Source organism: Aedes aegypti, unplaced genomic scaffold (genome assembly GCF_002204515.2).
Source record: "Aedes aegypti strain LVP_AGWG unplaced genomic scaffold, AaegL5.0 Primary Assembly AGWG_AaegL5_hic_scaff_1452_PBJ_arrow, whole genome shotgun sequence".
NCBI classification, from domain to species: domain Eukaryota; kingdom Metazoa; phylum Arthropoda; class Insecta; order Diptera; family Culicidae; genus Aedes; species Aedes aegypti.
The window spans coordinates 13,876-41,698 of record NW_018734892.1 but is presented as its reverse complement, the minus strand read 5'-3'; the positions used below and the strand labels follow the sequence as shown (position 1 = coordinate 41,698).

General features: G+C 38.2%; 1 protein-coding gene across 1 annotated transcript; it reads left to right on the top strand.

The window, feature by feature from the left end:
- The first annotated feature begins 7,007 nt into the window (after positions 1-7,007).
- Positions 7,008-7,511, top strand: LOC110680469 (protein yellow-like). The gene has a single exon (XM_021856277.1). The coding sequence runs from the start codon at positions 7,152-7,154 to the stop codon at positions 7,494-7,496; it is 345 nt and encodes a 114-aa protein (XP_021711969.1). The 5' UTR covers positions 7,008-7,151; the 3' UTR covers positions 7,497-7,511.
- The last annotated feature ends 20,312 nt before the right edge of the window (positions 7,512-27,823 follow it).

Sequence of the window (27,823 nt, the reverse complement as noted above, 5' to 3'; positions counted from 1 at the left end):
AAAACCTGTTTCCTTCGAGTAAGGTACCCACCATAGTCCATGTGCTGATAAAAGCCGTCACTGAGCACCGTTGGGTCTCAGATTGTGCGCTCAAGGAGCTTTTCGGAGGTAGCAATTCGAATTGTTATTTTGAATGGGCAAATATGGGTAATACTTTTGCAATCAAGTGAGTAAATAAACCATTGGCATTTTGTGTACGCTAATTGATGCCATCGTTTAATTTGCTGACACATATGTACAGATTATGCAACGTTATGTGAATCCTGGGTGATGAATACTGCAATTTAATTCCTTGTCAGTAACAATAAAACGGCAACACAAAGTAGGTGCTACCTGTGAATAAATTTAGAAACAGGTTTTAATTAATATTCCTGTTTCGGGCCCCTTGACTGATAATCCGAAAAGTGATGTCACCATGCATTAAATGGCAAATGCTCACTGTATGTACTTAACCTTTCCGTCCAGGCATGTGACAAATATTGTACGGGACTTTAAGTGTTCTATTTTCCTGTGAGGGTTCTGAATGGTCCCAAGTAACCACAAACAGTATATTATTACACTTATTTTATCGCATATTACCATTCCTAATGTGACGCTGCTTTTAATCAACACTATTAAAGAGCTATTCATTACAAATTTATAATCATATTTTTTTTTTAATTAAGTAAAAGTGAATTAAGTGTTTATTAACATTTTGTTTATAATATATTACATTTCATTTGTTGTATCAGTTCAAATTTTTTACAGTGATTGGTCTTCCTTAGCCGAGTGGTTAGAGCCCGCGGTTACAGAGCAAAGCCATGCTGAAGGTGTCTGGGTTCGATTCCCGGTCGGTCCAGCATCATTTCGTAATGGAAATTTTCTTGTATTTTCTGGGCATGGAGTATCATCGTACCTGCCACACGATATACGAATGCGAAAATGGCAACTTTGGCAAAAAAAAACTCTCAGTTAATAACTGTGGAAGTGCTCATTGATCATTAAGCTGCGAAGTAGGCTCTATCCCAGTGAGGACAATGCCAAGAAGTAGAAGAAGAAAAGAAGAAGAAGAAGAAGAAAAATAAGAAGAAGAAGATCGTTGATCACCAACTTCGCAAAACGAGAAATACATTAACCAGTGTTGAACTGGTTACCTTGAATAAACTTTTGATCAATTGTTATAAAGTCCATACCATGAATTCCATTGCGAAAAAGTTGTTTTTCGTTTGTACACAGCGTTGTATTATGTTTGTACACAGCATTTTTTACAATCATCCAATGGAATCTCTCCTCTGGACACTCCATGACATTAAACATTTCTCATTTAATACGTGACAACATCACTTTTCGAATTATCAGTTATTGTTAGTGAATATAAATACAGTCGCCTCTCCACATCTCGATATCGAAAGGACCATCGAGATAGGGAGAGATCGAGACATAGAACAAATTTTTAACGAATACTAGATTGAAAACCACTCCGTTACCAGGAAAATTAAAAACAAACAGATGTCATTTCGTCTTCGCAAATTGTTTCGAATCTCTAAAATCTAGTCTTTGATAATGGGCATAGCGACATACGGAGAGAAAATTGGGAACGAAAATCACATCGAGATCGGGAGATATCGAGATAAGGAGGATATCGAGATATGGAGAGTGAAAATGTATGTAGACTGAAGGGACCGAAAAAATCATCGACATAGGGAGAGATATCGAGATGTAGAATATCGAGATGTGGAGAGTCGACTGTATTAAACAATTGAAATTTTCATTTGGCAGCTTATTTCAAGGTGAAGATGAATCGAAGCCAAAGTTCAAATTTTCAAGATCACGGATCTGGAGAACCAAACACCCGTTTGAGCTGAAAACTTATCGATTGGTCACCACCAGCTAGCGAAAATTCGATTAAATTTTCAGCTTAACGGATGTTTGGTTCTCCAGATTCGTGCTCTTGAAAATTTGAGGTTTGGCTTCGATTCATCTTCACCTTAATATCAATAAAAATAATTATAATTAGGTTAGACAAATTTTGACCTTGTCAAAGTAATACACATGTTAGTACATGCACTTCAAGCACAAACCCCAGAAAGAACATCATTGATTGCTCGGTCGGTTATGACAGTCACATAATTGACCCAGATCTTTGATCTTGTCGTACACTAGTATTCACTTGAACAAAATTATTGCACCCATAGCCTTGCACACATTTCGAGAAACACCCGCTTCGAATGACTAATCGTTTCATTCCTTGAGGGCAAAGCTCTTTTCAATCTCAATCTTTGATTTGGGGGGAAACTACCTTGTCTCATCCTAAACCAACCGATGAATGGTTAAAAATAGCCCCTTCGCAAATGTTTGAAACTAGAAAGAGCCACTTGACGGTAAAAACAAATGTAGTAGTATGTGGACATGGGAATGGAGTAGGTCCAAAACCGAATAGACAGTCTACCGCCGGAGACTTCAACGTGCTGAAGTAGTAACAGCAGACGCGAAACCCGAAATACGAGTCAACCGGATCACATTAGGGTGAACGGGCAAACTAAAATTTTAATCCATTAAAATTATTGAATTACGTTTTGAAAATTCTGAACATACTTCAACGAATGGCATCAGGATTCTCCTAAGATTTGCTTGAAATATATACTGTACTATTACATCAAGGATGAAAACTGAGCTTTTTTCGCTGAGATCAGGCCGTCATCGGCACCCATCGTTTGAATTCCAATTTTATGTCGCTGATCGCTCAAGTGCGCATCGTACCTTCGTGATGTGCGTACACAAATTCTCTCTGCTATTGGAAGTTTTTTTTAAACTACCTAAAGCAATAAAACAGAACTTCTCAGTGCTACAAAAACAGTATTTTTCAGTACTATTTTTCTACTATTGGACTCTTTACGATCCTTGTTGGGACTTCGATTTTTCGTTGGACCCGTTGGTGAAAGCTAGCGGTGGTAATCCTTCTTGGACACCGTCTTGAGAACGAAAAAAAACTCTTAGAAGGTCATGGGTTCTTTCGTTAATTCACTGAACATGGTTGCAACAACAAACAAAAGGAAGGGTGAATCTCTGAATTTACAAGTTCTTTCCAAAAAAGTGGGGTTTAAAACTGTCACTAAACGTGGCAAGAATGGAAGAAAGGACGTTTCTCCGGAATGCGAACTTTCTTCCAAGGGTGAAATGGATAATGTTGATAATTGCATAATTGCAAGTGACTATAAGTCACCTGAAGAGGTCAAAAATGGAATAAACGATTTACTTGGATTTTCCCCAATCACAGTAATCACTATAAAAAAGAGAACCCAATCTGGCATTTTTCGGAAAGGGCTTTCTCAAGAATATTATTTAGTTCACTTTTGGGCTTGCCCTTCGCGTAGGAGGGTCGTCGAGGCTCGTGCCAGGCAGATGAAAGATAATATCCGTTAAGATAACGGTCGTTTCCGGAATTTGCCTTATAGAGTATCAAACAATGCTCATTTTTCAGTTAACGATCGCCTGATTAAGAATCATGCCCAGCAGGAAGATTATAATCATGCTCATTCAAAAACTAATATTAATCCGGTGGGTAGCCGATCTTTTTAATTTCGAATGTATCTACCAACGGAAAATCCTATGCCGATATCATAGCAGGTAATTTGAACTCCTCCCCTTTTCGTACTATGAGTATTCTGCTCTGATTTTAATTTTCTAACTGAACAATTGAATCAAAATGATTGATGCAATGTTCAAAGCCACCACTATGACTGAAGCAGTCCAAGTTAGAGTAAAATTTACTAATCTCATTGTTATTGGATTACGTTTTTCTAATGGATCCAAATAACAATTTACTTGATGGGGCATGTGGGGGAGTTACAATCATCATTCATAGGCGTATAAAACATCAACTGTTTTCGTCATTTGAAACTAGAGTTTTTGAAACTTTAGGGTTTTTCTGTTGAAACACAGCTTGGTAAATATATTTTCATAACTACCGAAAGCTAAACATTACATATATTTGCAATTGGATTAAATGGATAAATTGATGTGAAGTTTTGCGAAAAAGTTACGCGTCTTCTCAATGAGAATCGAACTCACGACTCTCTGATCTCTAGTTAGGGCTTTCATAGCTGGCCTATTTGCCTTTTCAATGCTCTAACTGACTTGCGCAAATTGACTCGCAATAAGTCACAATTTTTTGTCATTGGCGATTTTAATGCCAAACATCGGACATGGAATAATTCTCAAAGTAATTCCAACGGCAGAATTTTATTTGATGAGTGCTGTTCAGGATATTTCTCAATTCAATACCCTGATAACCCTACGTGTTTTTCCTCTTCTAGAAATACTTCTACGATTGATTTGGTCTTAACCGACTCTAGCCATCTTTGTAGCCAATTAGTTACTCATGCTGATTTAAATTCTGATCATGTCCCTGTTACGTTTCAAATATCCCAAGAAGCGATTCTCAATCCTATTTGCTCCACTTTCAATTATTTTCAAGCCAACTGGAATTTCATTGTTGAAGCCAAGAGCATTGCAATTCCAAAATGTGATGAAAAATTTGAATCCGTGATTATAGACGATGATCTTAAACACTTGATACGTGAGGAGAAGGGCAATTTCAACGCACTCGCGATCCTGCTATGAAAATTATATGGCAGGATTTGCAGAAAGAAATCAAAAAACGTTTTTCACAACTGAGAAACACAAATTTGGGAAAATAAAATTTCTCAATTGGACCCTGGCTCTAAGCCCTTTTAGAAATTATCTTAAATTCTGAAAAAAAAAAAACTCAGAAGCCAATACTGGCATTGAAAGAGGAGAACAAATTATTTTTAACTAATTCCGAAAAAGCTCAAAAACTTGCTATGCAGTTTGAAAGTGCACAGAATTTTAATTTAGGACTTACTAGTCCAATTGAAAATCAAGTTACTCAGGACTTCCAAAATATTCTCAATCAAGAGAATGTTTTCGAAAAATCTTGGATGACTGATATGGAAGAAGTGAGAACAATTATTAAAAAAATCAAAAATATGAAAGCTCCTGACGATGATAGAATTTTCTACATCCTCATCAATAAACTTCCAGAAAGTAGCTTATCATTCTTAGTTGATATATTTAACAAATGTTCTCAATTAGCATATTTTCCTGACAAATGTTTGCTTTTCTCCATCAGTAAACTATTTGAAAAAGTTATTTTGAAACAGAATGATGGTCCACATCAACGAAAATTCAATTTTTGCCAATGAACAGTTCGGATTCCGCCATGGACATTCGACCACTCATCGACTCTTTCGTGTAACAAATTTAATTCGTTCCAACAAATCTGAAGGTTATTCTACTGGTCTTGCTCTTCTAGGCATAGAAAAAGCATTTAATAGGGTTTGGCATGAATGTTTGATCGTAAAATTAAAAATCTTTAATTTTCCAACATATATTGTTAGAATAATTCAAAACTATCTGTCAAATCGTACAAAATGTCAAAAATCCTTGTTTGCGGATGACACAGGTCTCTCCGCCAAATGACGAAGCCTGCGTATCATTTGTAGTCGATTGCAAAAAAGTTTGGATATTTTTTCTTCAAACCTACTAAAATGGAAGATTTCTATTAGTGCTTCCAAAACTCAACTAATAATATTCCCACATAAACCAAAAGCTCTTTATTTGAAACCTTCAAGTAGACATGTTGTCACGATGAGAGGGGAGTTGCCCAATAAATTAGTCAGATGAAGTCAGGTATCTAGGGCTAGATAAAAATTTAACTTTCAAACATTATATTGAGGGCATTCATACCCAATGTAAAAAATATGTAAAATGTCTCTATCTCCTTATTAATAGAAAATCAAAACTTTGTTTAAAGAACAAGCTTTTGATATTCAAACAAATTTTCAGGCCAGCCATGTTGTATGCTGTACCAATATGGACTAGCTGTTGTAATTACAGGAAGAAAGCTCTGCAGAGAATTTAAAATAAAATTTTTAAAATTATTCTGAAGCTTTCTTCCTGGTATAGTACCAATGAGTTGCATAGAATATCCAATGTTAAAACATTGGAACAAATGTTGAATAAGATAATTAATAATTTCAGGCAAAAATCGTTACAATTTTCCATTGAGAACGTGGGATTAAAGCGTTATATATTATGGTTAGATTAGGTTAAGTAAATTGAAAACGTGTTTTCTCTCTCTTATAAGCAGGTGAAATCAACTCACCTGTAAAAAATCTGAACTGCTACGGCAAATGAAATGTAATCTGTTGTTAACAAAATGTTAATAAAATCTTAGATTTGGTTAACCAAATTAGGATGATAGTGTTGTCTAACACAGAACACTTAGATATAAGAAATTATTTTCTTTTGTTGAAATGATACTAATAAATGAATATATTGAAAAAATAAAAATAACAATGAACTTTGATCAAGACTATCATAAAAATCTCAGTAAATTGAATCACCCTAATCATCACTTAGCGAAAAAAAGTGGTTAACCTTATGCATACTTTTTGTTCCTTTCTTCCTTCTACTATACACACAGCCCACAGCCCACACGACGAAAACAACGCCGATAGTGCTGCTTGGTTAGGCAGCGCGGCATATTCTAGCCTAGGAGCCCCAACCCGACCCGAGAGCCGCCACTCGATCCATCGATCTCACGACCTACCGAACGGAGTTCCAGCAGGCATCGTTAGTCTTGTTCAGTGCCTCTCGGCGAGCACATCGTTCGACTTCGAGTTCGGGGTGAATCGAAGATTGTCCAATCCGATATGCGCTTTTGCATCTAGCAGTGAAAGAAGGTCCCAAAAATCTTGCCGAGCGTGGATTCGCTTTGACGACGGTTTGTGGGTCTCGAGCAAAGAGCGGCGCGCGCGTGGGAATCGATCGAAGAAAAGTGTGTCTCTATTACGTAAGCCGTGAGCAATTAGTGTTGTTACCTATAGCTGGGGAGTCATTTTGTGGTCAAACCGCGAGATTTCGAGATTTGAGTGTTCTCTGGTGTCTCCGTAGGTCAGAGTGTGTTTTGTGAGTTCGTTGCGTGTGCCCATTCGATAATAGGCCCAGCCAGCTAGGGACGGTGAAGTCAGACCTGATGCTCGCAACTCGGCTGGTCGTTTGAATGCGAATTTGAGCCACGTGAATCATCATTACGCGCGTCTACGAAAAACCTAGTCAATTGAGATACCACCGAAGCCAAGAAGAAAATGGGTGTGTTGGGCCAGATTCCGTTGCTCATAGGGGTGATCCTGTTTTTGAGGCCGGCCCTTGCCAACGACAACCTAAGGGTGGCCTATCAATGGAGCCAGATTGACTTTGAATTCCCGTCCGAGGCGGCACGATCAAGTGCCATTGCCTCCGGGGATTACATTGCGGAAAATGTGATTCCGGTCGGACTGGAAGTGTACAAGAGGCGCCTGTTTCTGACGCTGCCACGCTGGAAAGCTGGAATTCCCGCCTCGCTCGCTTACATCAACATCAACGGTGAGTTTACGAGTTGCATTACTTTGGTGGTTTTTACTTCTCTACCTGTTCGTTTGTTTGACGAATAGTGATCTCATCGTATAAGGGATAATCGTTTAATTGGAGCACAATTCTATTGCAATTAGCAATCTTAAGAGTTTGATATTAGGGTCTGCGTGATCTGTGGGGATTTGAATTCGAAACTTGTATCCTTCTGAGTTATTGGATCACCAAGTGGCTCGGTAGCTTAGTTGGTAAAGCACTCGTCTAGCATACAAGAGTCCTGGGTTCGAATAATTTATCCATATTTACCACGCGTAATTATGTAATCTTTAAAGTCACGTAATACCAATTTAACATTTATCACCTTATTCTAGAAACATAAAAAAATGTTATAGGCTCATTCAATTAGAAAACAAACCGTTGGAGTGGTTACCTTTTTGTGAAAAACGGTCAATCACGAACATGTCTACTCCGTAGATTGAATATTTAGTAATCGCAGTAGATAAGGTAACTAATCGGGACCGGACCTAAGGGAATTTGGATCGTGAGTAGACCTATTGCATAAATCTGAATCTTTCAATTTCGATTCATTAGAAAATTCAGGAAATAAAAAAAAAATGAAATCATAGAGCAACATTAAGATCATTAGTTGACCAACCAAAAATCTAGTGTGGTACTTGTCTTCTATTAGGGTCCTACTCAATTTGGAGCAAATGTTAGTAAGTTGCATGGTCTTTTTTCGCTTATTTTATAGCATAAATGGTTGGTGTGTAATTTTTATTTCGAATGATAGTTTGGTATTAAAGACACCGACACGTTAATGCTTCCAGTGGACGATTTGCCCTTTGAAGGAAGCACCACACTAGACAACGGACTAGCATGCAACGCCCAGTGGCACAGTCGAAAAACTTTCCTGACGAAAAATTTTCCGGACTGAAGCGGGAATCGAACCCACACCCCTTGACTCGATGCGGCTAAATGCTTGGTAACACTAACCGCACGGCCACGAAGCCCTGACTAATCCAAGTATAAAAAACCTTTATATTCAAATCTTTGATACAGATACAATTGAGCCAGTGAAGGCCCGATTGATTTTTTCCTTTGCCTCTATCGCTTTTAAAGAGTTTAAAACAAATTTTACTGTTCACACATCGATCAATCAGATTTAGTACCCAGCTGATCCACGTGCATTGGTCCATTTTTGGCAGCGTAAACCACGAGTATTCTCTGGATGTGCATCTTAGAGCTTTGGTGTCTTCGACAAAGCTTTTTGAAAAAAAAGTGTGTACTTCATTTAGATACCTCAGTTTTTTTTTTTACCAAAAACTTTGTACGATTGCACAGTGGTCCAGGAATCAGTTTTACGCGGAAAGATGCATCTTGAGCTTTAGAATGAAGCATTAGACAAAAACGGTCTTCTACAAAGTTGTTTGTATTAGTTAAGCCCTTTGTTTGGTGTTATTGAAAATTAGGGTGGACCACATTTTCATAGAAATTGTGTAACTAACTTTCTTATTTGTAGAAATTATATTATACATGCTTCAGCAAAGTTGTAGACCATTCAATTTCAAGCAACTTTGCCAAAATAAGTTTTTTTGTATCTCTTAAATTGACCGATTTACAGCTTTTTTCCTGCAGTGACATAGGGTGGTCCGAACAAAACTGGTTTTCTGGCTCTAGAGTTTTCAATTCAAATTTCTCATCAAAGTAGTCTATGAAACACTTTTAGAGCTTTAAAAAATGCGTAATTTGGTGAGTGAAGAAACTCGCTATCTCCTTCCGTTTAGGAGATATTGTTGTTTTTCTCTCAAAAACATGCCTACTTTGGTTGTGAATATCTCTGATTGGGGCAAACATAAAAAAATATCTTTTGACGGCATTCAAAAGACAAAACAAAATTGTATATTATATCAAAAAATTACAGATGTGTTATTTTTGTAACTCTAATAAAATGCCTTGAAAAACAAAGGATTTTAAGCAGAAAAACTTTAATAACTTTTGAACTAAAATAGATATCATCAATATTTTTGCATGAAAATTTGCGTTTTGTTAAGTTCTTAAAGTCGTTCATAGACCGCTTTGACGAGAAATCTGAAATAAGAAAGATAGGGCTCTAAAACTATTTTGAAGAATTTCATAGAATGTATTTCTTTATTATTTTGCATTTTGAGCATGAAAATGAAATTTTAGACAAAAATGATCTTCTACTAAATTGTTTCTAAAAATGTAAGCTTTCATACTGTGTTATTTGAAATTAGGGTGGTCCACAATATCACACCTATCATATATTCAACTTTTTTATTTGCAAAAATACTGGTATATGCTCTTTAGCAAAGCGGTAGAGCTTGAAATTTTTATCAACTTAGCCAAAAAAAGTTTTTCTGTAGCTCAAAATTTGACCAATCTAGAGCATTTTTCCCTAATTATCGCAGGGTGGTCCAACACTAATAAGTTTTCAACTCTAGTTTTTTTAATATTATTTTCTCGTCAAAGTCGTCTATGAACGACTTTTAGAACTTAACAAAACGCAAATTTTCATGCAAAAAGATTGTTGATATCTATTTTAGTTCAAAAGTTATTAAAGTTTTTATGATAAAAAATGTTTGATTTTCAAGACGTTCTATTTGAGTTACAAAAATAACACGTCTGTAATTTTTTTATATAATATACAATTTTATTTTGTCTTTTGAACGCCGTCAAAAGATATTTTTTATGTTTCAGAGATATTCACAATCAAAGTAGGCATGTTTTTGAGAGAAAAACAACAATAACTCCTAAACGGAAGGAGATAGCGAGTTTCTTCACTCACCAAATTACACATTTTTTAAAGCTCTAAAAGTGTTTCATAGACTACTTTGATGAGAAATTTGAATTGAAAACTCTAGAGCCAGAAAACCAGTTTTGTTCGGACCACCCTATGTCACTGCAGGAAAAAAGCTCTAAATCGGTCAATTTAAGAGATACAAAAAAACTTTTTTTGGCAAAGTTGCTTGAAATTGAATGGTCTACAACTTTGCTGAAGCATGTATAATGTAATTTCTACAAATAAGAAAGTTAGTTACACAATTTCTATGAAAATGTGGTCCACCCTAATTTTCAATAAAACCAAACATAGGGCTCAACTAATACAAACAACTTTGTAGAAGACCGTTTTTGTCTAATGTTTCATTCTAAAGCTCAAAGACGGGGTTGGTGGTCTGATGGCTACCGCTTCTGCTTCATATGCAGAAGGTCATGGGTTCAATCCCAGGCATGTCCCTTTCCTCGTACTTTGTAGTTGTATAACTCTCACTTGCTTCTATCTTCCATTCTAAATATACCACACTCAAACTATTCGTTCATAGCAAACGCTAGAACCAGAGACGGACAAGAAACCGTTTCCCTAACGCTTCCTACTTCCACGCGCACGCCTTTCTTACGCCTGATACATAGGCAGTCTGCTAACCACAAAAGCAAACCTCTCTGCCATGCCTTTCCCCCAATCCATACACTCCCGCATGAACTGACGTGGATGCAGTGGAATATACGGTCTACGTGGGAGTTAGTTCAATGCATCATCAATTCCTCCCCCTTCCCCTCATTGGTCTGCATTCTGACGTGGCAGGTACCATTGTTGCCTAAAAATAGAACATCACCAGCACTTATACACTGAGGATGCCTGTTAGTCCCAAGCAGTCATTCGGTTGGTTCCTTGTGTAAGTGCAGCTGATCTGGCGATACTGGAGTGCATCCACGGGCGGCCAATCAAGCTCAAGCTCAAGCTCAATGTTTCATTCTAAAGCTCAAAATGCATCTTTCCGCGTAAAACTGATTCCTGGACCATAGTGGATTGTTCTTTATGCCCATGGAAGATAAGGAAATTTCCATCATGATAAGATTTTGATGGGAATCAAACCCAGACACCTTCAGCATATGGTTTTGCTTTATAGCAGCGTACGTTACCATTAGGCTAGGATGGCCGCTTTTGTACAGGGGATAGGCAAAATGATTGAGATAAGCAAAATTTTGCCACGAAAATGGATTAAACTGGGAACAACCGGAAGCAGTTGACGGCAAATTTGGTCTAGTTACAGGAACTTGTTTAGCCATGTATATTGGCCACCGGATACAGGAGATGATCCGGATTTTCCGTGGTCATGCCAAAATGGCATTTTTTCTGTCGTTTGTATTTTTGTGCGGTGTGAAGTTGTTTAGATGTTTACAATTTTCCTAGAAACTAGAACTAATAGGAAGTTGAATGCAAGTAGACGCATTAAGGTTCGTTGAAAATCTTCAGAAATATGACCGTTTCCATAAAACTGGTCCCGAAAAATATGGTCAGTCATGTTTACATTTCTAATCATGTACAGTGCTCTGTTCTGAATAATAGCAGCGTATGTCGATTTTCATACAAAATGCTCAACTTTGGCATGCTCTAGTGTTGTCCCCTTTCAAGCAACCGAGTTGAAATTTTGTTATGTTATAAAATATGTTCAATTTTGTAAACACAATCTGAATAATAGCAGCGTATGTCGATTTTCATACAAAATGCTCAACTTTGGCATGCTCTAGTGTTGTCCCCTTTCAAGCAACCGAGTTGAAATTTTGTTATGTTATAAAATATGTTCAATTTTGTAAACACAAAATTTCATTATTTTCTGAGCCCCTGCCGGAAAGTGAGATACTAGGTGAAATTGTTCGAAAAAATAGTAGTTTTTAAAATTAGAATTTCTGCTTGACATTAAATTTTTGAATTTTCTATCACTTTCCATTTGAACAATCCCTACCTATTTATCAAACGCACAGCTAAACCGAAAATGTTTGAAATATTTTTAGAAGAAAAATTTTGAAATGAGAAACTGTTATTTTTTCGAATAATTTCACCTAGTGTCTCACTTTCCGATAGGAACTCAGAAAAAATTGAAATTTTTTAGTTACGCTGCTATTATTCAGAACAGTACTGTATATATAATCTGGAGCTATATCCAAGTGGGCATCTAACTTCAAAATGATGCTTCTAGCAGCATATTCAAACCCGTTAGATGCACCAGAGTTGCTCGCTGTCACTATCAACGCTTAAAATTTGCTGATTTGTACAGGCCGACTGCGATACAATTCGGAGCAATCTGCATAGGGTAAGTGTTCCCTTAGTTGTGGGTGTTCCTATAGTTGCGGTAATGTCGTTTTCACTGATTTTATTACATTAGTCACAGAACCGATACTGCCAATCGACGTATTGGCTTGTTGACACACAGAATAGTTAAAAAGAGCATCCAAATTGCTTTAAAACTGATGAAATATCACTAAAATTGCTAAAACTGTTCTTGCTTGTACCAATAGTTGCGGTAAAGTGTTCCTATAGTGGAGGATCCCATAAGAAAACCACGGATACCGCAACTATAGGAACACAAATTAAAAATATACCGCAACTAAAGGAACAGTGTACCAATAGTGGAGGTATTATTTTTCACTGACATGCCGTGGACTACTACGATGAAATCATTTTTTTCATTAAGTCAATGGTCGTTACTTCCCGTTACAACATTAACATGTGCATTAAATGCGCTACTTGAATTAAGGCGATTATATGAAGTTCAATCGTGCTTAGTACCTCCACTATTGGTGCATCTACCCTATATCAATATTATGCTGTCTACTCCATCACAAGTGCATTGATGGCGATAGACTATGGATATCACTGATGGATTAAGTTTAGCCTTGAATTAAGCAGTAAAAATAGCAATTTATCAGTATGATATTTTTGACAGTGTTGCAGATAGGATGAAACTATTTGTTGGTCACTGAAAAACAGTAATAGCATGGATAATTACCACGTGATCACTCATTCCGCAGTGATTATTATCTAGAGTGCGATGTCGCATCACTGCTGTTGGTTGTCAAATCAAAGTGATATTGATAGCTGGCAAGTGATAGTGATAGTTTTAGACCATCAGCTATCAGCTGATATGATTGATATTAAGCAACTCTGAGATGCACTGACCACTTTTTAGTAGGTTCCAAGAGCCCTGGAATAAGTGGCCGATTAGGAAAATACCTGAAACCACATCAATATGACTCATATATTATATGAGCATGAAACTTCAAGATTCTTGAAGGTGATAATTTCGGATGCATTTCCAGAGCCACCATCTGCCGTGATCACTCTACAGTAGGTTCCAGGTGCTCCGGAAAATGTGGCCAATTTTACACATGTCCGAAATTACATCACCTACTATACAGTGACCATGGCAGCCAGTGTTGCACTTTTGAAAATCTTGAAGTTTAATACCCATATTGATATGGTTCCGAACATGTTCCTAATGGACCACCTTCCCTAGGGTACCTTGAACCAACTATAGAATGGCCAGAGCATCTAAGGGTTCCAAATATGCTGCTGGAAGCATAACTTTGAAGTTTGATGCCCACTTGGATATAGCTCCGGAAAATAATTACATGATTGGAAATAAAAACATGATTGACCATATTTTCCGGAACCAGTTTTACGGAAATGGTCATATTTCTGAAGATTTTCAACGAATCTTAATGCGTCCACTTGCACTCAACTTCCTATTAGTTATAGTTTTTAGAAAGGTTTGAAACAACTTTACAACTTCACAGCGCACAAAAATACAAGTGACAGAAAAAATGCCATTTTGACATGACCTCGGAAAACCGGAACATCTCCGGTTTCCGATGGCCAAGTATGTTCCTGTAACTAGATAAAATTTGCCGTCGATTCCTTCCGGATGCATCAAATTTAATCCATTTTTCATAAAGTAATGAGCATTTGAATTTAGGAAAAATTTTGCCTGTCCCATGTACATATGTGCCATTCTAATGCATCATTCTCCGGTCATAACAACAAGCATTGAAGAATATTTAGAAAATGTATAAACCAGCCAAAAGCAATCACAAGGCCCTATTGTAGTTTGGTATGCTCCTCTGAAAAGAAATAACATGCAAACGGTCTTAGAACTCGATTTTCGTTCTACTAAAACCGTCTCTGGCTACACAAATTGGTTCCCATTTTTTTTGAGATCCTGGCCAATCCCTTACCAATTTCATGGAAAAGGCACGGCGCGCCTGTATAAATCGCACTGACAGTTAAGAACCAATTTTTGTATGGATAAAAGTTTTCTTTTGTACTTTTATAACTACAGTCAACTATCCATAACTCGATATTGAATGGACCATCGAGTTAGGGAGGTATCGAGGAGCAGAACACAAAACCAGTGCATATGCGATCTAAGGGACCATCGAGGTAGCCATTAATACCAACTTTTACTATGGTTCTCTAACTCGATATCGAGATACCGAATATCGAGTAAGGAAGAGATTACTTTACCATCTTTGACATGAAAATATCTTTGAGTCTAGAATTTTCACTGTGCGTTCACTATGCGTTGAAATTTGAAGTTATCTTCGAAATCACAAAACAAAATTCATTTCCATGTGGAATCCACTATTACAAATATATGATTTGTTTGTTGCAAATAAAATATTATATTGTGAAGCTTCAAAATTTAATGAACAATAATAACTAAATAACGGAGACGGACCTGGTGTAGGGGTTAGAACACACGCCTCTTACGCCGAGGACCTGGGATCGAATCCCATCCCCGAGATAGTCACTGACAAATAAGTTATAGTGACGACTTCCTTCGGAAGGGAAGTAAAGCCGTTGGTCCCGAGATGAACTAGCCCAGGGCTAAAAATCTCGTTAATAAAGACAGAAAAACAAAAAAATAACTAAATCGTGTGTTTCAGTCACCTTCTGATGCTGACGAAGGACGGATGTTTTCCCCAATGCACAGTCCTCCGTACGGCGTCGTCCGGTGGCTGCACGAAGTTTTTTTGTGGAGGGGCTGGGAATCGAACCCATGACCTTCCGCTTACAAAGCGAAAGTGTTACCTCGAGGCTACGGAACCCTCCTATATAATAATAGTTATTTATAAATAGATATATAATGAATATTCAAAAACTTGAACCCGAAGAAAACTCAACTGCAAAACAAATGTTGTAGAAACAGTGTGAAAATAATTGACAGTCGAATCAACAATCTCAAAGAATAGCCTACTTTGACCAAACTATAAAATCAGTAGGCAAGAAATGTTAAAATCGTTTAACCCCGTGAGCAATTCTCGCTGAAACCAGGCCGCCATCGGCACCCATCGTTAGAATTCCAATTTTATGTCACTGATCGCTAGTTTTCGATAAAACTTAAGGGTGGTCCTTTCTGTTTTCTCAAATTGGTGTACCCCTCGTACGCCAGCTAGCTGAACAGTTTGCGAAAAAGCCCATTTTTAGATAAATCTTGGGTATTTCTTTACGGGATATGTCTCATATTTCGCTTGGAACACATAGCAAACTTAGTGGCATCGTATAGAGAAAGGATATAGCTTTCATTTAAACTTGAAAAAATTTAGGCGGCCATTTTGAATTTGGCCGCCATCTTGAATTTTGTTAGAAAAATCGATTTTTCACCATTAGCGTACCGCTAGTTTTGAATTCTGAGATCACCAGAAAGCTGAGAAAAAATTGCGTAAGATAGGCTACAAAAACTAGGTGAGCAAAGGTATTTACCCTATGATATGAACGATTTTCTAAATCATGTTCTACTATTTTGACGTATATGGCGAGTGCAATCAATGCAAACATCATTTTTTGTACAACAAAGAAACAAGTTTTCAATCATTGGTGTATTATTTGAGACAGATGAAGAATAGCAGTATTAATTTGAGTGAAAAAATCTGGCGGCCATCTTGGATTTTGACGACATCTTGGTTTTAAGTAGTAGAAAGAGTTTTCAGCTTAGCACTCAACATGTTGAATTTCAATGCTACCGTTACACTTATTCTTCTTCTTATTCTTCTTTTTCCTCACGTTACGTCCCTACTGGAACAGAGCCAGCCCTTCAGCTTAACTAGTTTTAAAAACAAATTATCAAATAGGATTTTTTAACGGTTATTTCCTACCTGAATGATTCTTCTGCATATCTTCGAGTTTTAAAATAGCATTATTTCTTTCATTTATTTGGTCTAAAACCATTGATACAAATGAACAATCAGTTGAACAGCTGAGATAAGATAAGAAAGATAGAATTTGATTGTTTTTTTTTTAACGGAGGCCTTACAATCCAACATGATGAGCACTGAAATGGTAAAAAATCATGCAACTGCTAAAAACCAAGATGGCGTCGAAAGCCAAGATGGCCGCCAGTTTCTCTAACCTCGAAATTATACACCTGCGCTTCGGCATTACGTCCACATTAGAACAGAACCTGCTTCTCATAATTCAATTTCGCTATTTTTCACATGCATGTTGGGCGGTACTAAAAACGATACTTTATGGCTTAGAAAATCAAGGATGTTTTTTGCTTCAAAATTTAAGACTTGTTTTGCGTTGGAACTACAGATATTACCACAAGGCTTACTAATGTCCCGACACGCAATCTATAAACTTCATACACTGAACAACAATGCATAGGGTAAAAAATGTTTGTTTAATACAATCAATGTTTTTTGACGGTTTTTATTTATTCAATTTATTTATTCATTATTACTGAATTCAAAGATATGTCGAAGAATTATTCTGTTGTCAGAAATCGCATTAAAAAAGAAAATTCCTGTTAAATAACCTGGATTTATAACTAATAAAGCTGAGTATCAGGATCGGTTCCAGTAGGGACGTAACGTCAGTAAAATGAAGAATAATAAGAAGAAGAGTATACGTAATCTTTTTTTATTGGTAGCCTATGAATTCGACATGCTGAGTGCTACCAAGGTGAAAAATTAATTCTACTACCTAAAATCAAGATGGCGTCAAAATCCAAGATGGCCGCCAGATTTTTTCACTAAAAATAATATTCTTATTCTTTACTCGACTCGAATAAAACACCAAAGGTTGAAAACTTGTTTCTTTGTTGTACAAAAAATGGTGTTTGTATTGATTGCACTCGCCATATACGTCAAAATAGTAGAACATGATTTAGAAAATCGTTCATTTGATAGGGTAAATACCATTGCTCACCTAGTTTCTGTAGCCTATCTTACGCAATTTTTCCTCAGATTTCTGATGGTGATCTCATAATTCAAAACTAGCGATGCGCTAATGATGAAAAATCGATTTTTCTAACAAAATTCAAGATGGCGGCCAAATTCAAAATGGCTGCCAAAATTTTTTCAAGTTTAAATAAAAGCTATATCCTTTCTCTATACGATGCCACTAAGTTTGCTATGTGTTCCAAGCGAAATATGAGACATATCCCGTAAAGAAATACCCAAGATTTATCTAAAAATGGGCTTTTTCGCAAACTGTTCAGCTAGCTGGCGTACGAGGGGTACACCAATTTGAGAAAACAGAAAGGACCACCCTTAAGTTTTATCGAAAACTAGCGATCAGTGACATAAAATTGGAATTCTAACGATGGGTGCCGATGGCGGCCTGGTTTCAGCGAGAATTGCTCCCCCTGTTTTTTTTTTCTTAGCTTTCGTAAAAAGCTGGATAGAGAACACTTTTCCGTTAGATTTCCCTATACTTAACCCGTATAGGTCTGAGTGAAAGCAAAAATGCTAAAACCCTCACCACTCATCGAATACTAAACGGATTCAAATAATATTTTGTCAGTATACTGGCTCACATATCTAGTTTCTAAAAGTGGCCAGAGGATTTCGGAAATGTTCCTGTGGCCGGAGTTAGTCCGGTGGATATCTGGGTCAGGTCGGATGCAAAGGGTGTCGTGGTTTTGTGCCCCTGTAGGTAGGCAAATTTCAAGTCACAGATAATTTCCGGAATCGTCTATAATGCGGCTACTATACCAAGGATTTTTAAGTGAAACGCACCAGTGTAAAACTATTGAGAAATGATTTAATTGGATAACCTTATGTATTGCATTTGTTTAATCCTTCAAATGATAATTTTCGTGTCCCCGGGCGCCTCAAATTTACGATAAAGTGGTCAATTTGTATGTAAACATCTGTGTCAACATTATGGGAATGCTTTTCAGTGAACTGCTATGTTTAATCTCTACTTCAATAGAACTGAAACGGTTTAATATCTAACAAATATATAGCCGGTTCTTCCGGGCGAGTAGCCACATCTGGTACTCTCTAAACGGTGATAAACTCTTTATTTGGGATGTTGAGTATCAGATCTTAATGATTTATGCACATTAAAATTATTGCCATTACAAATAAATAAAGGTTAATTGTCATATCCCAAAAAATCGCCATTTTTTACCCGACTTGACCCAGTGACACACTGGAATAACTCCGGCCACAGGAATATTCCCGAGTTTCTCTGGCCACTTTTAGAAACTAGATATGTGAGCCAGTATACTGACAAAATATTATTTGAATCCGTTACGTATTCGCTGAGCGGTGAGGGTTTTAGTATTTTTGCTTTCACTCAGGCCTATACGGGTTAAACGATGTTAATCATGATAAAGAGTATCGTCTTTAAGTTTGAAATGATTCGGATGAAATTTCGCCATGCACACACCAGTTGGAGTTTTTATGAAACTTACTATGGAAAATGTCATTCTTTTGTGTTCAGCCCATTAGCTCTTCGTCAGTATTCTGTGAAAAAGTTGACAAACTCTCCTGTTAAATCTTCCCAGCTACAACTTTGATGACGACCATATTTTGGTAAGATGTCAGGATAATTCTTTATTTATAATTTTTAAGTGGGTTTACATATAGCATGCTTCACCAACTGTTCGGCAGACAATGGAGCATTGGCGGCAGTCTTCCCAAACGAACACCGAACACTTTGGTTCAGGCGATTTCGTACTCTCCTTGTACTCTGTTTTCGTGTTCAAACCGAAACGCTCGAAACTGAACCTAAACCAAAGATGGTTAGAAGGAAAAAGATAACCGACTCTCGTGTTTTCTAGGCGACATGAATAGTGCCGCTCTGGTGAGTCAAAAGCCAACTAATATGCAATGTTCTCGTAGTGACCACCAGATGTTGAGGTGTTCGTTAATGACATTCACGCTTGAAAAAAGTACACAGCTCAAACGAGGATGTGCGACATTGCCAATTATCTATGAATGGCATAAAATGTGAGAAAAACAAGAAAAAAACAGCACATGAACAGTTTTTAGTATACATAAAGATTACTCCAATTTTGTGTTGTTCCAGAAAAACCTGATGTTATGTGAGTCGAACTCACTTCTGTGTAACAATTTTTAAGCGTGATTGTTTTGATTTCTTCCACTTTTCGTTTTTTGATTGCACGATGATTTTAATTTAGCTGAATATAATGTTTACGCGCTTTTGACACAACAGATGGCAGTAGTGTTACTTGAATAACGTGTCGTCGACAAAATATATGGCAAAATAAAGAGTCGATCATCTTTTTCCTTTTAACCATCTTTGCCTAAACCCAAACATGTGTAAAGTGAACATCGGTGCAAACGCCGGTTCGAAAACCGGTCCATTTGTACTAGAGATGGTCGGGTCTCGGGTTTTCAAACCCGAAACCCGACCCGAACCCGAACCCGACGGGTTCGGGTCGGGTTCGGGTTTGAAAATTTTAAATTTTTCGGGTTCGGGTCGGGTTTGAAAGTTACAAAATTATCGGGTCGGGTTCGGGCTTACAAAAAGTCGGGTTTAGGTTGGGTTTGGTGAGAAATGTGAACAGAGTAACAACCTAAAAGCTTCCCTATGCATCAGAAACGATGAATTTACCATCTTTTCAAACTCGGGTTTTTTCGAGTTTTTCTTACAATTTTTTTCGGGTTTCGAGTCGGGTTCGCGCTTACACAGCTAAAATTTTTCGGGTTCGGGTCGGGTCCGGGTTTGCTTTTCAATTATTGTCTCGGGTTCGGGTCGGGTCCGGGTTTGAAGAAATAAAATAAGTCGGGTACGGGTCGGGTTCGGGTTTGAAAAATGTGAAACCCGACCTTTAATTTGTACCTCGATTGCAACCGCAGTTCAAATTTTGGTGCTTATCTTCGGTTGCATCCGCACGCTATGTCTGAACCAGACGATTATAAAAATCGAATGTACATCAGTTTTTTTCTCGCAAGGGATCAGTATTTGGTCTATATTTTCATAATCGGAAAGTTTAAAAATATTCTATCGGTGAAATTTTTTTCCATACATTTCGTATGGGCTGAAATGCATTGAAAATGGAATTTTCATCGGTTTTAGTATGAAAAATAGCTTAAAAGTGGAAAAAAAATCAAAATTTCACCGATGGAATATTTTAAAACCTTCCGATTATGAAAATATAACCCAAATACTAAACTCTAGCGAGGAAAAACCCGATGTCAATTTTTATAATCGTCTGGTTCCTTGTCTGGTTCAGACATAGCGTGATCCGAGGTTCAGAACAATGACACAAACGGAGAAACAGAAAATTGTTGATATCCACGCTTATTAATTTCTATTTATCGTGTCTTGTTGTTTGATACAGTGTTGTGAAAAACTCAATTTCTCATAACTTACGCTTGGAGATTCGGGTTTCACGAGGTTTTGACGGGTTTTGCGACTGAATCATTTTTTACAGTTTGAGTTGATTGAGTGATTTCATATCATAATCTCAAGCATGAGATTTGCGAAGCAGATCTCTAATGAGTTTGCTCTCACGGGAGAGCGTGTTGATTGAGATTTGAGTGTGAGTTCCTCAACACTGGTTTGATTTAGTAAATTCCTTGGTTTTTTCATAAAGTTACCGCTAAATGTTATTTAAAGTATTGATCTTAAATGAAACATTTATCCAAGCCTCAAGGGTCTTGCGATTTGAACCAAGAAGTTCCATATATGATCGTAGAAATTTATCCGCGTGGATTTCAACCGTTCCCTGTCTGCCTGCTTTGTGCCATTATTTGAACCAAAGTTCGAACCGAAATACACATGTAGGGGTTCCTGGGGTAATATGCACCACTTAAGGGAAATGTGCCGAAATGAACACTTAACAACATGTATGTAGTGTTTTAATACACGAATCTAGTTGGTTTGGGTTCACCCTACATGGTGTTGAGCGAATTTTCATCATAATTAATTTAGATTGTTGGCAAATTTATTTTTTTTCAAACACTACTTTTGTGTGAATTAGGATTTATGCGGGGCACGATGCACCGCTTTTTGGGGCAGAACGCACCACAACATTGAGGCAAGACGCACCTAAACAAAGGGGCATGATGCACCACAACAATGAGGCAAGATGCACCATCGTGTTTTAAACGTAATTTTATTTATCGTAAAAACACGAGTTTTTGATAGTTTTCGTGTATAAGATGATAAAATTGTGCATAAATACGTTGGTAAAGACTTCAAATAACCTAACTTTCGTGATTGTAGTTTATTTTGGACTGGATCGTTCTGCCCCAACCGATGGAGTGCATGTTGCCCCAACCGGGCGCTTAACAGAAAATGTTATGTAAAATAGAAATCGTTGTGTTATTTCGCCAAATCATGTAATCAACAACTTACCCAGTCTCTAATCATCTGTTTTATGGTGAATGGTTGTGAAAATTCTCAATTCATCGCTTTCAAAACAACAAGTGAAATGATCTGGAAAGTTACATCAGAATGGTGCTTTTCGAATTTATTGCTCTATCTCCTTGTTAAGTTTTCCAAAATGTATCAAATTCTCAGGGTGTCAACAATTTGCAACGTTTCATCGATCCGCATAGTGTTTTTCTCTCAAAACTCGTTTATTTCAGAGAAACTGACAGGGTGCGTTTTGCCTCGGCAGTGCATATTACCCCAGGAGCCCCTACCGGGTTCGGTTTGATACACTACTGGTACACAGACGAAGCGCGTTTGCGGTTCAACACAAGTTGCAAGGTTCAAACCGAAGTTGTACATCGGTTTAATTCATGGGAAGACTGCTTGGCAGGAAGAATAGATCAAAGTAATCCTGGCTTCTATGTTCTATTACAAAAAAACAGTGTTGTTCCGAAAGTTTTTCCATTACTTGGTCGCTGTAAGTCAGAGTGGACCAATACACAAAATTCCAAAGTGTACCCCGTCTAAAGGCAGGGTTGGGTATTAGAGGATTAAGCTTCATTAGCCAAGTTATAGAGTAGGCACAAAACAAATGATTTAATTGTGAGTTAATTGTCTTACTCATTCGATAGTAATTGTGCAGAAAGCCTGAAATCGGGAAATATAATTTAAATACATTAAGGACTATTCAACAATATCTGTTTTACTTTTTTATGATCGATTAAATGACGACATTGCATGCAATTTCATCGGGCAAATTTGGAATTGCAACCAATTTTAGTTAGAAATTTACATTCGATTATCTATGGATTAATATTTATCGTAGGTGCACAGTGAAGTAATCTTGCAATTTTGCATAAGCCAAATAGTTACATTGTAACTGATCCAGATTGAAAAAAAGTTAACCAACCTAAATTACATATTCAAACGACATTGAGTCACCCGTTGGATTGTTTCCGCAAGTTGTGGACACCATTTGAATGCGTGCCAGTAAAATACAGGAATCGAACGTTGGTTTGCATCTCTTATAGCTGGAAGTAAGTCATTTCAGCAGGTAGGTGCAGTAAAATTCATGAACACGATACTTTAATATTTATTGAACACCTGTCGGAAATGGTAGATGAATAGACGAATCGAGCCATCGAACTGGTTAGATGGGAACATATAACAACGGCGATACCCACATGCAACCACTCGGTGACGATGGACTGACGAGAGATCGACGCGTGGCAGCACGCAATGGATTGCCTTGAATGACACTTAACCTTTTCCGCTGTGGTTGGAGTACCTACTGGTTGATTGATTGGTTATTTGTTTTAGATTGGCACAATAGGTGACTCTGCCAGCTGGATTGTTCGGTGCCGGTTAATGTTTCGTTTCCGGATAAGTACGGTCCTGAACGATTTGTTAATTTTAAAAAAAATGTAAATTCCCCTATATAGAATCCAAAAAACCTCAAATTTTCTCACACAATCAGAAACTATATGGAACTTGTTGTGTCAGAAAAATGGATTAACTTGATTAGAAACAAACTGGCATAACAAGCGAGCATATGGTACTGTCTGTCCCACATGGAGGAATAGTTACAAATTTTCTTTTCAAGAATTCAGCAAAGTTGTTACTATGTTATTTGTGTCCGGTAACCAATGATGGCTTAATTAGAAATTTCTTGTAAAATACCATTGTTTTAAATCAATTTTGTTTGAAAACAAGTGTTGTGAAAACAATAATAGGCAATTTATATCTAGCTCAGGGCTCGTAAAGACATGATAAGTTATGTGTCATGGCGAGCTAGCCTATCAGCCAATTTATTTCCTGCAATGAAAGAATGGTTCGTATGTGGTTTACATTGCTAATTGAAAGTAGTTCCCTAATTTTAGTTTGACATGCGATAAGACAAGGTTTATTTAAATTTTGGTATGAGCCGGTATAATTTAGCTTACCTCATCCCTCCTTTAAAAGCGTTACGTTGAAGGCACCAAACATATATTTACATTGAGGCTGCTGAGCCAAGTTGCTCGAAAGCATCTTATATATATTTTTACTACATGCTGTTGAACAGCGGATTGTTTTCACCATGAAAGCAAACATTTTCATTTCGAAATTCTACATAATCTACCAAATTACTGAATTTAATGATTGGATAATATACAAGAATATCAGTACTAGCTCTACCTTCAAGACGAGAGCTATCGATGTGATACATGCCTTTCATGAGAAAAAAAAAATACTTCTTAACCTTCCGCGGATGTTAAGAAAAACAACTTAATAAGATACTGGGGTCATTATGACCCAGAAATGTATACCCCTATAAATCAGCGAAATATCAACCGAATAATGAAATTTATGCCGCATTCTAAAGATATACTCCTCAAGACTCTGATCACTACCTGGAATACCGGTTCCGGATCCAGTGGCCACCGGGAATCGGCTACGAAGGGGACCATGTTGGCCACGTGGAATTTCAGTACACTCAGTCCAGAAATCTGCAGTCATCACCAAATTGTATAAGATGCAGGCCATATAGGAATGTACTGTCTTCAGCAAACTTGTTTCGGGGACCAAGAACTTCCACATGGGATACAAATTAGTTCAGAACTCGACCGCTGCGTGGTGCTAGCGTCGATATGAACTTCCGGTAGAGGCTAATTATGCGATAACTCGAGATTGCTAGCACATAGAAGGATGCTGTCTTCGGCAAAGTTGTTCAGGAGGATAAGGACTTCCACATGAGATACAATTTAGTTCAGAACTCGACCGCTGCGTGGCGCTAGCGTCGATATGAACTTCCGGTAGAGGCTAATTATGCGATAACTCGAGATTGCGAGCACATAGAGAGATGCAGCCTTCGGCAAAGTTGCTCAGGAGGATAAGGACTTTCACATGAGATACAATTTAGTTCAGAACTCGACCACCGCGTGGCGCTAGCGTCGATATGAACTTCCGGTAGAGGCTAATTATGCGATAACTCGAGATTGCGAGCACATAGAAGGATGCTGTCTTCGGCATAGTTGCTCAGGAGGATAAGGACTTCCACATGAGATACAATTTAGTTCAGAACTCGACTGCTGCGTGGCGCTAGCGTCGATATGAACTTCCGGTAGAGGCTAATTATGCGATAACTCGAGATTGCGAGCACATAGAAGGATGCTGTCTTCAGCAAAGTTGCTCAGGAGGATAAGAACTTCCACATGAGATACAATTTAGTTCAGAACTCAACCGCTGCGTGGCGCTAGCGTCGATATGAACTTCCGGTAGGGGCTAATTATGCGATAACTCGAGATTGCGAGCACATAGAAGGATGCTGTCTTCGGCAAAGTTGTTCAGGAGGATAAGGACTTCCACATGAGATACAATTTAGTTCAGAACTCGACCGCTGCGTGGCGCTAGCGTCGATATGAACTTCCGGTAGAGGCTAATTATGCGATAACTCGAGATTGCTAGCACATAGAAGGATGCTGTCTTCGGCAAAGTTGTTCAGGAGGATAAGGACTTCCACATGAGATACAATTTAGTTCAGAACTCGACCGCTGCGTGGCGCTAGCGTCGATATGAACTTCCGGTAGAGGCTAATTATGCGATAACTCGAGATTGCGAGCACATAGAAGGATGCTGTCTTCAGCAAAGTTGCTCAGGAGGATAAGAACTTCCACATGAGATACAATTTAGTTCAGAACTCAACCGCTGCGTGGCGCTAGCGTCGATATGAACTTCCGGTAGAGGCTAATTATGCGATAACTCGAGATTGCGAGCACATAGAAGGATGCTGTCTTCGGCAAAGTTGCTCAGGAGGATAAGGACTTCCACATGAGATACAATTTAGTTCAGAACTCGACTGCTGCGTGGCGCTAGCGTCGATATGAACTTCCGGTAGAGGCTAATTATGCGATAACTCGAGATTGCGAGCACATAGAAGGATGCTGTCTTCGGCAAAGTTGCTCAGGAGGATAAGGACTTCCACATGAGATACAATTTAGTTCAGAACTCGACCGCTGCGTGGCGCTAGCGTCGATATGAACTTCCGGTAGAGGCTAATTATGCGATAACTCGAGATTGCGAGCACATAGAAGGATGCTATCTTCGGCATAGTTGCTCAGGAGGATAAGGACTTCCACATGAGATACAATTTAGTTCAGAACTCGACTGCTGCGTGGCGCTAGCGTCGATATGAACTTCCGGTAGAGGCTAATTATGCGATAACTCGAGATTGCGAGCACATAGAAGGATGCTGTCTTCAGCAAAGTTGCTCATGAGGATAAGAACTTCCACATGAGATACAATTTAGTTCAGAACTCAACCGCTGCGTGGCGCTAGCGTCGATATGAACTTCCGGTAGAGGCTAATTATGCGATAACTCGAGATTGCGAGCACATAGAAGGATGCTGTCTTCGGCAAAGTTGCTCAGGAGGATAAGGACTTCCACATGAGATACAATTTAGTTCAGAACTCGACTGCTGCGTGGCGCTAGCGTCGATATGAACTTCCGGTAGAGGCTAATTATGCGATAACTCGAGATTGCGAGCACATAGAAGGATGCTGTCTTCAGCAAAGTTGCTCAGGAGGATAAGAACTTCCACATGAGATACAATTTAGTTCAGAACTCAACCGCTGCGTGGCGCTAGCGTCGATATGAACTTCCGGTAGGGGCTAATTATGCGATAACTCGAGATTGCGAGCACATAGAAGGATGCTGTCTTCGGCATAGTTGCTCAGGAGGATAAGGACTTCCATATGAGATACAATTTAGTTCAGAACTCGACCGCTGCGTGGCGCTAGCGTCGATATGAACTTCCGGTAGAGGCTAATTATGCGATAACTCGAGATTGCTAGCACATAGAAGGATGCTGTCTTCGGCAAAGTTGTTCAGGAGGATAAGGACTTCCACATGAGATACAATTTAGTTCAGAACTCGACCGCTGCGTGGCGCATGCGTCGATATGAACTTCCGGTAGAGGCTAATTATGCGATAACTCGAGATTGCTAGCACATAGAAAAATGCTGTCTTCGGCAAAGTTGTTCAGGAGGATAAGGACTTCCACATGAGATACAATTTAGTTCAGAACTCGACCGCTGCGTGGCGCTAGCGTCGATATGGACTTTCGGTAGAAATTACACAGATATTGTCCGTGCATCAGAATCATAGTCCCTACTTCTTCAAACTAGAGAATCAAATGAATGAAGGATTATGAAACAAATTGTTCAATTTTTTTCCTTGTATATCTTTTCTCCATAACGCACCATGAAACTGTGACGTACCCGCGTCACAGTCATTTAGAAGGATGCTGTCTTCCACAAAGTTGCTCGACCACCCGGTGGATTTGACGTCGATTTGTATTTCCGATAGAGGTTATTTATTAGAGGGGGGTTTCACATTTTATGAGCCCAAACACGACCCGTACCCGACTTACTTTATTTTTTTTTAAACCCGGACCCGACCCGTACTCAGACCTGACCCGAACTTGAAAAAAAAATCCGCTGTTCAAATCCGAATCTGACTCGAAACCTAAGCATTTTTTGTAAGAAAAGACCGAGTTTTAAAAATAGATAAATTCATCGTTTCTGATGCATAAGGAAGCTTTTTGGTTGTTACTCTTACCATAACTCTTACTAAAGTCCATCTAAATCCGAATTTTTACAAGCCCGATTCCGACGTACTCGAAAAAAATGTTCTAGCCTTCAAATCCGTCCCGAACCATTCGAGTCCGGGTTTGAATCCCCGAGACCCGACTTATAGAAGGATAAAATTGTTCGAGAGAATAAGGAATTAGTCATGAACATACGTTCAAAATTTAACCAGCATGTGGTGCTGGCGTCTATATGTATTTCCAGAAGGAACTCTTTTTTGAAGGTTTTTTCTTCGGCAAAGTTGTTCAGTTTTTTTTTATTCTGCGTAGTAAATTCCGCGTGACGCTCGTCATTATATTGCTCTTATATGATATGAACTCTGAACTTGTGGGCTTCGTGGCCGTGCGGTTA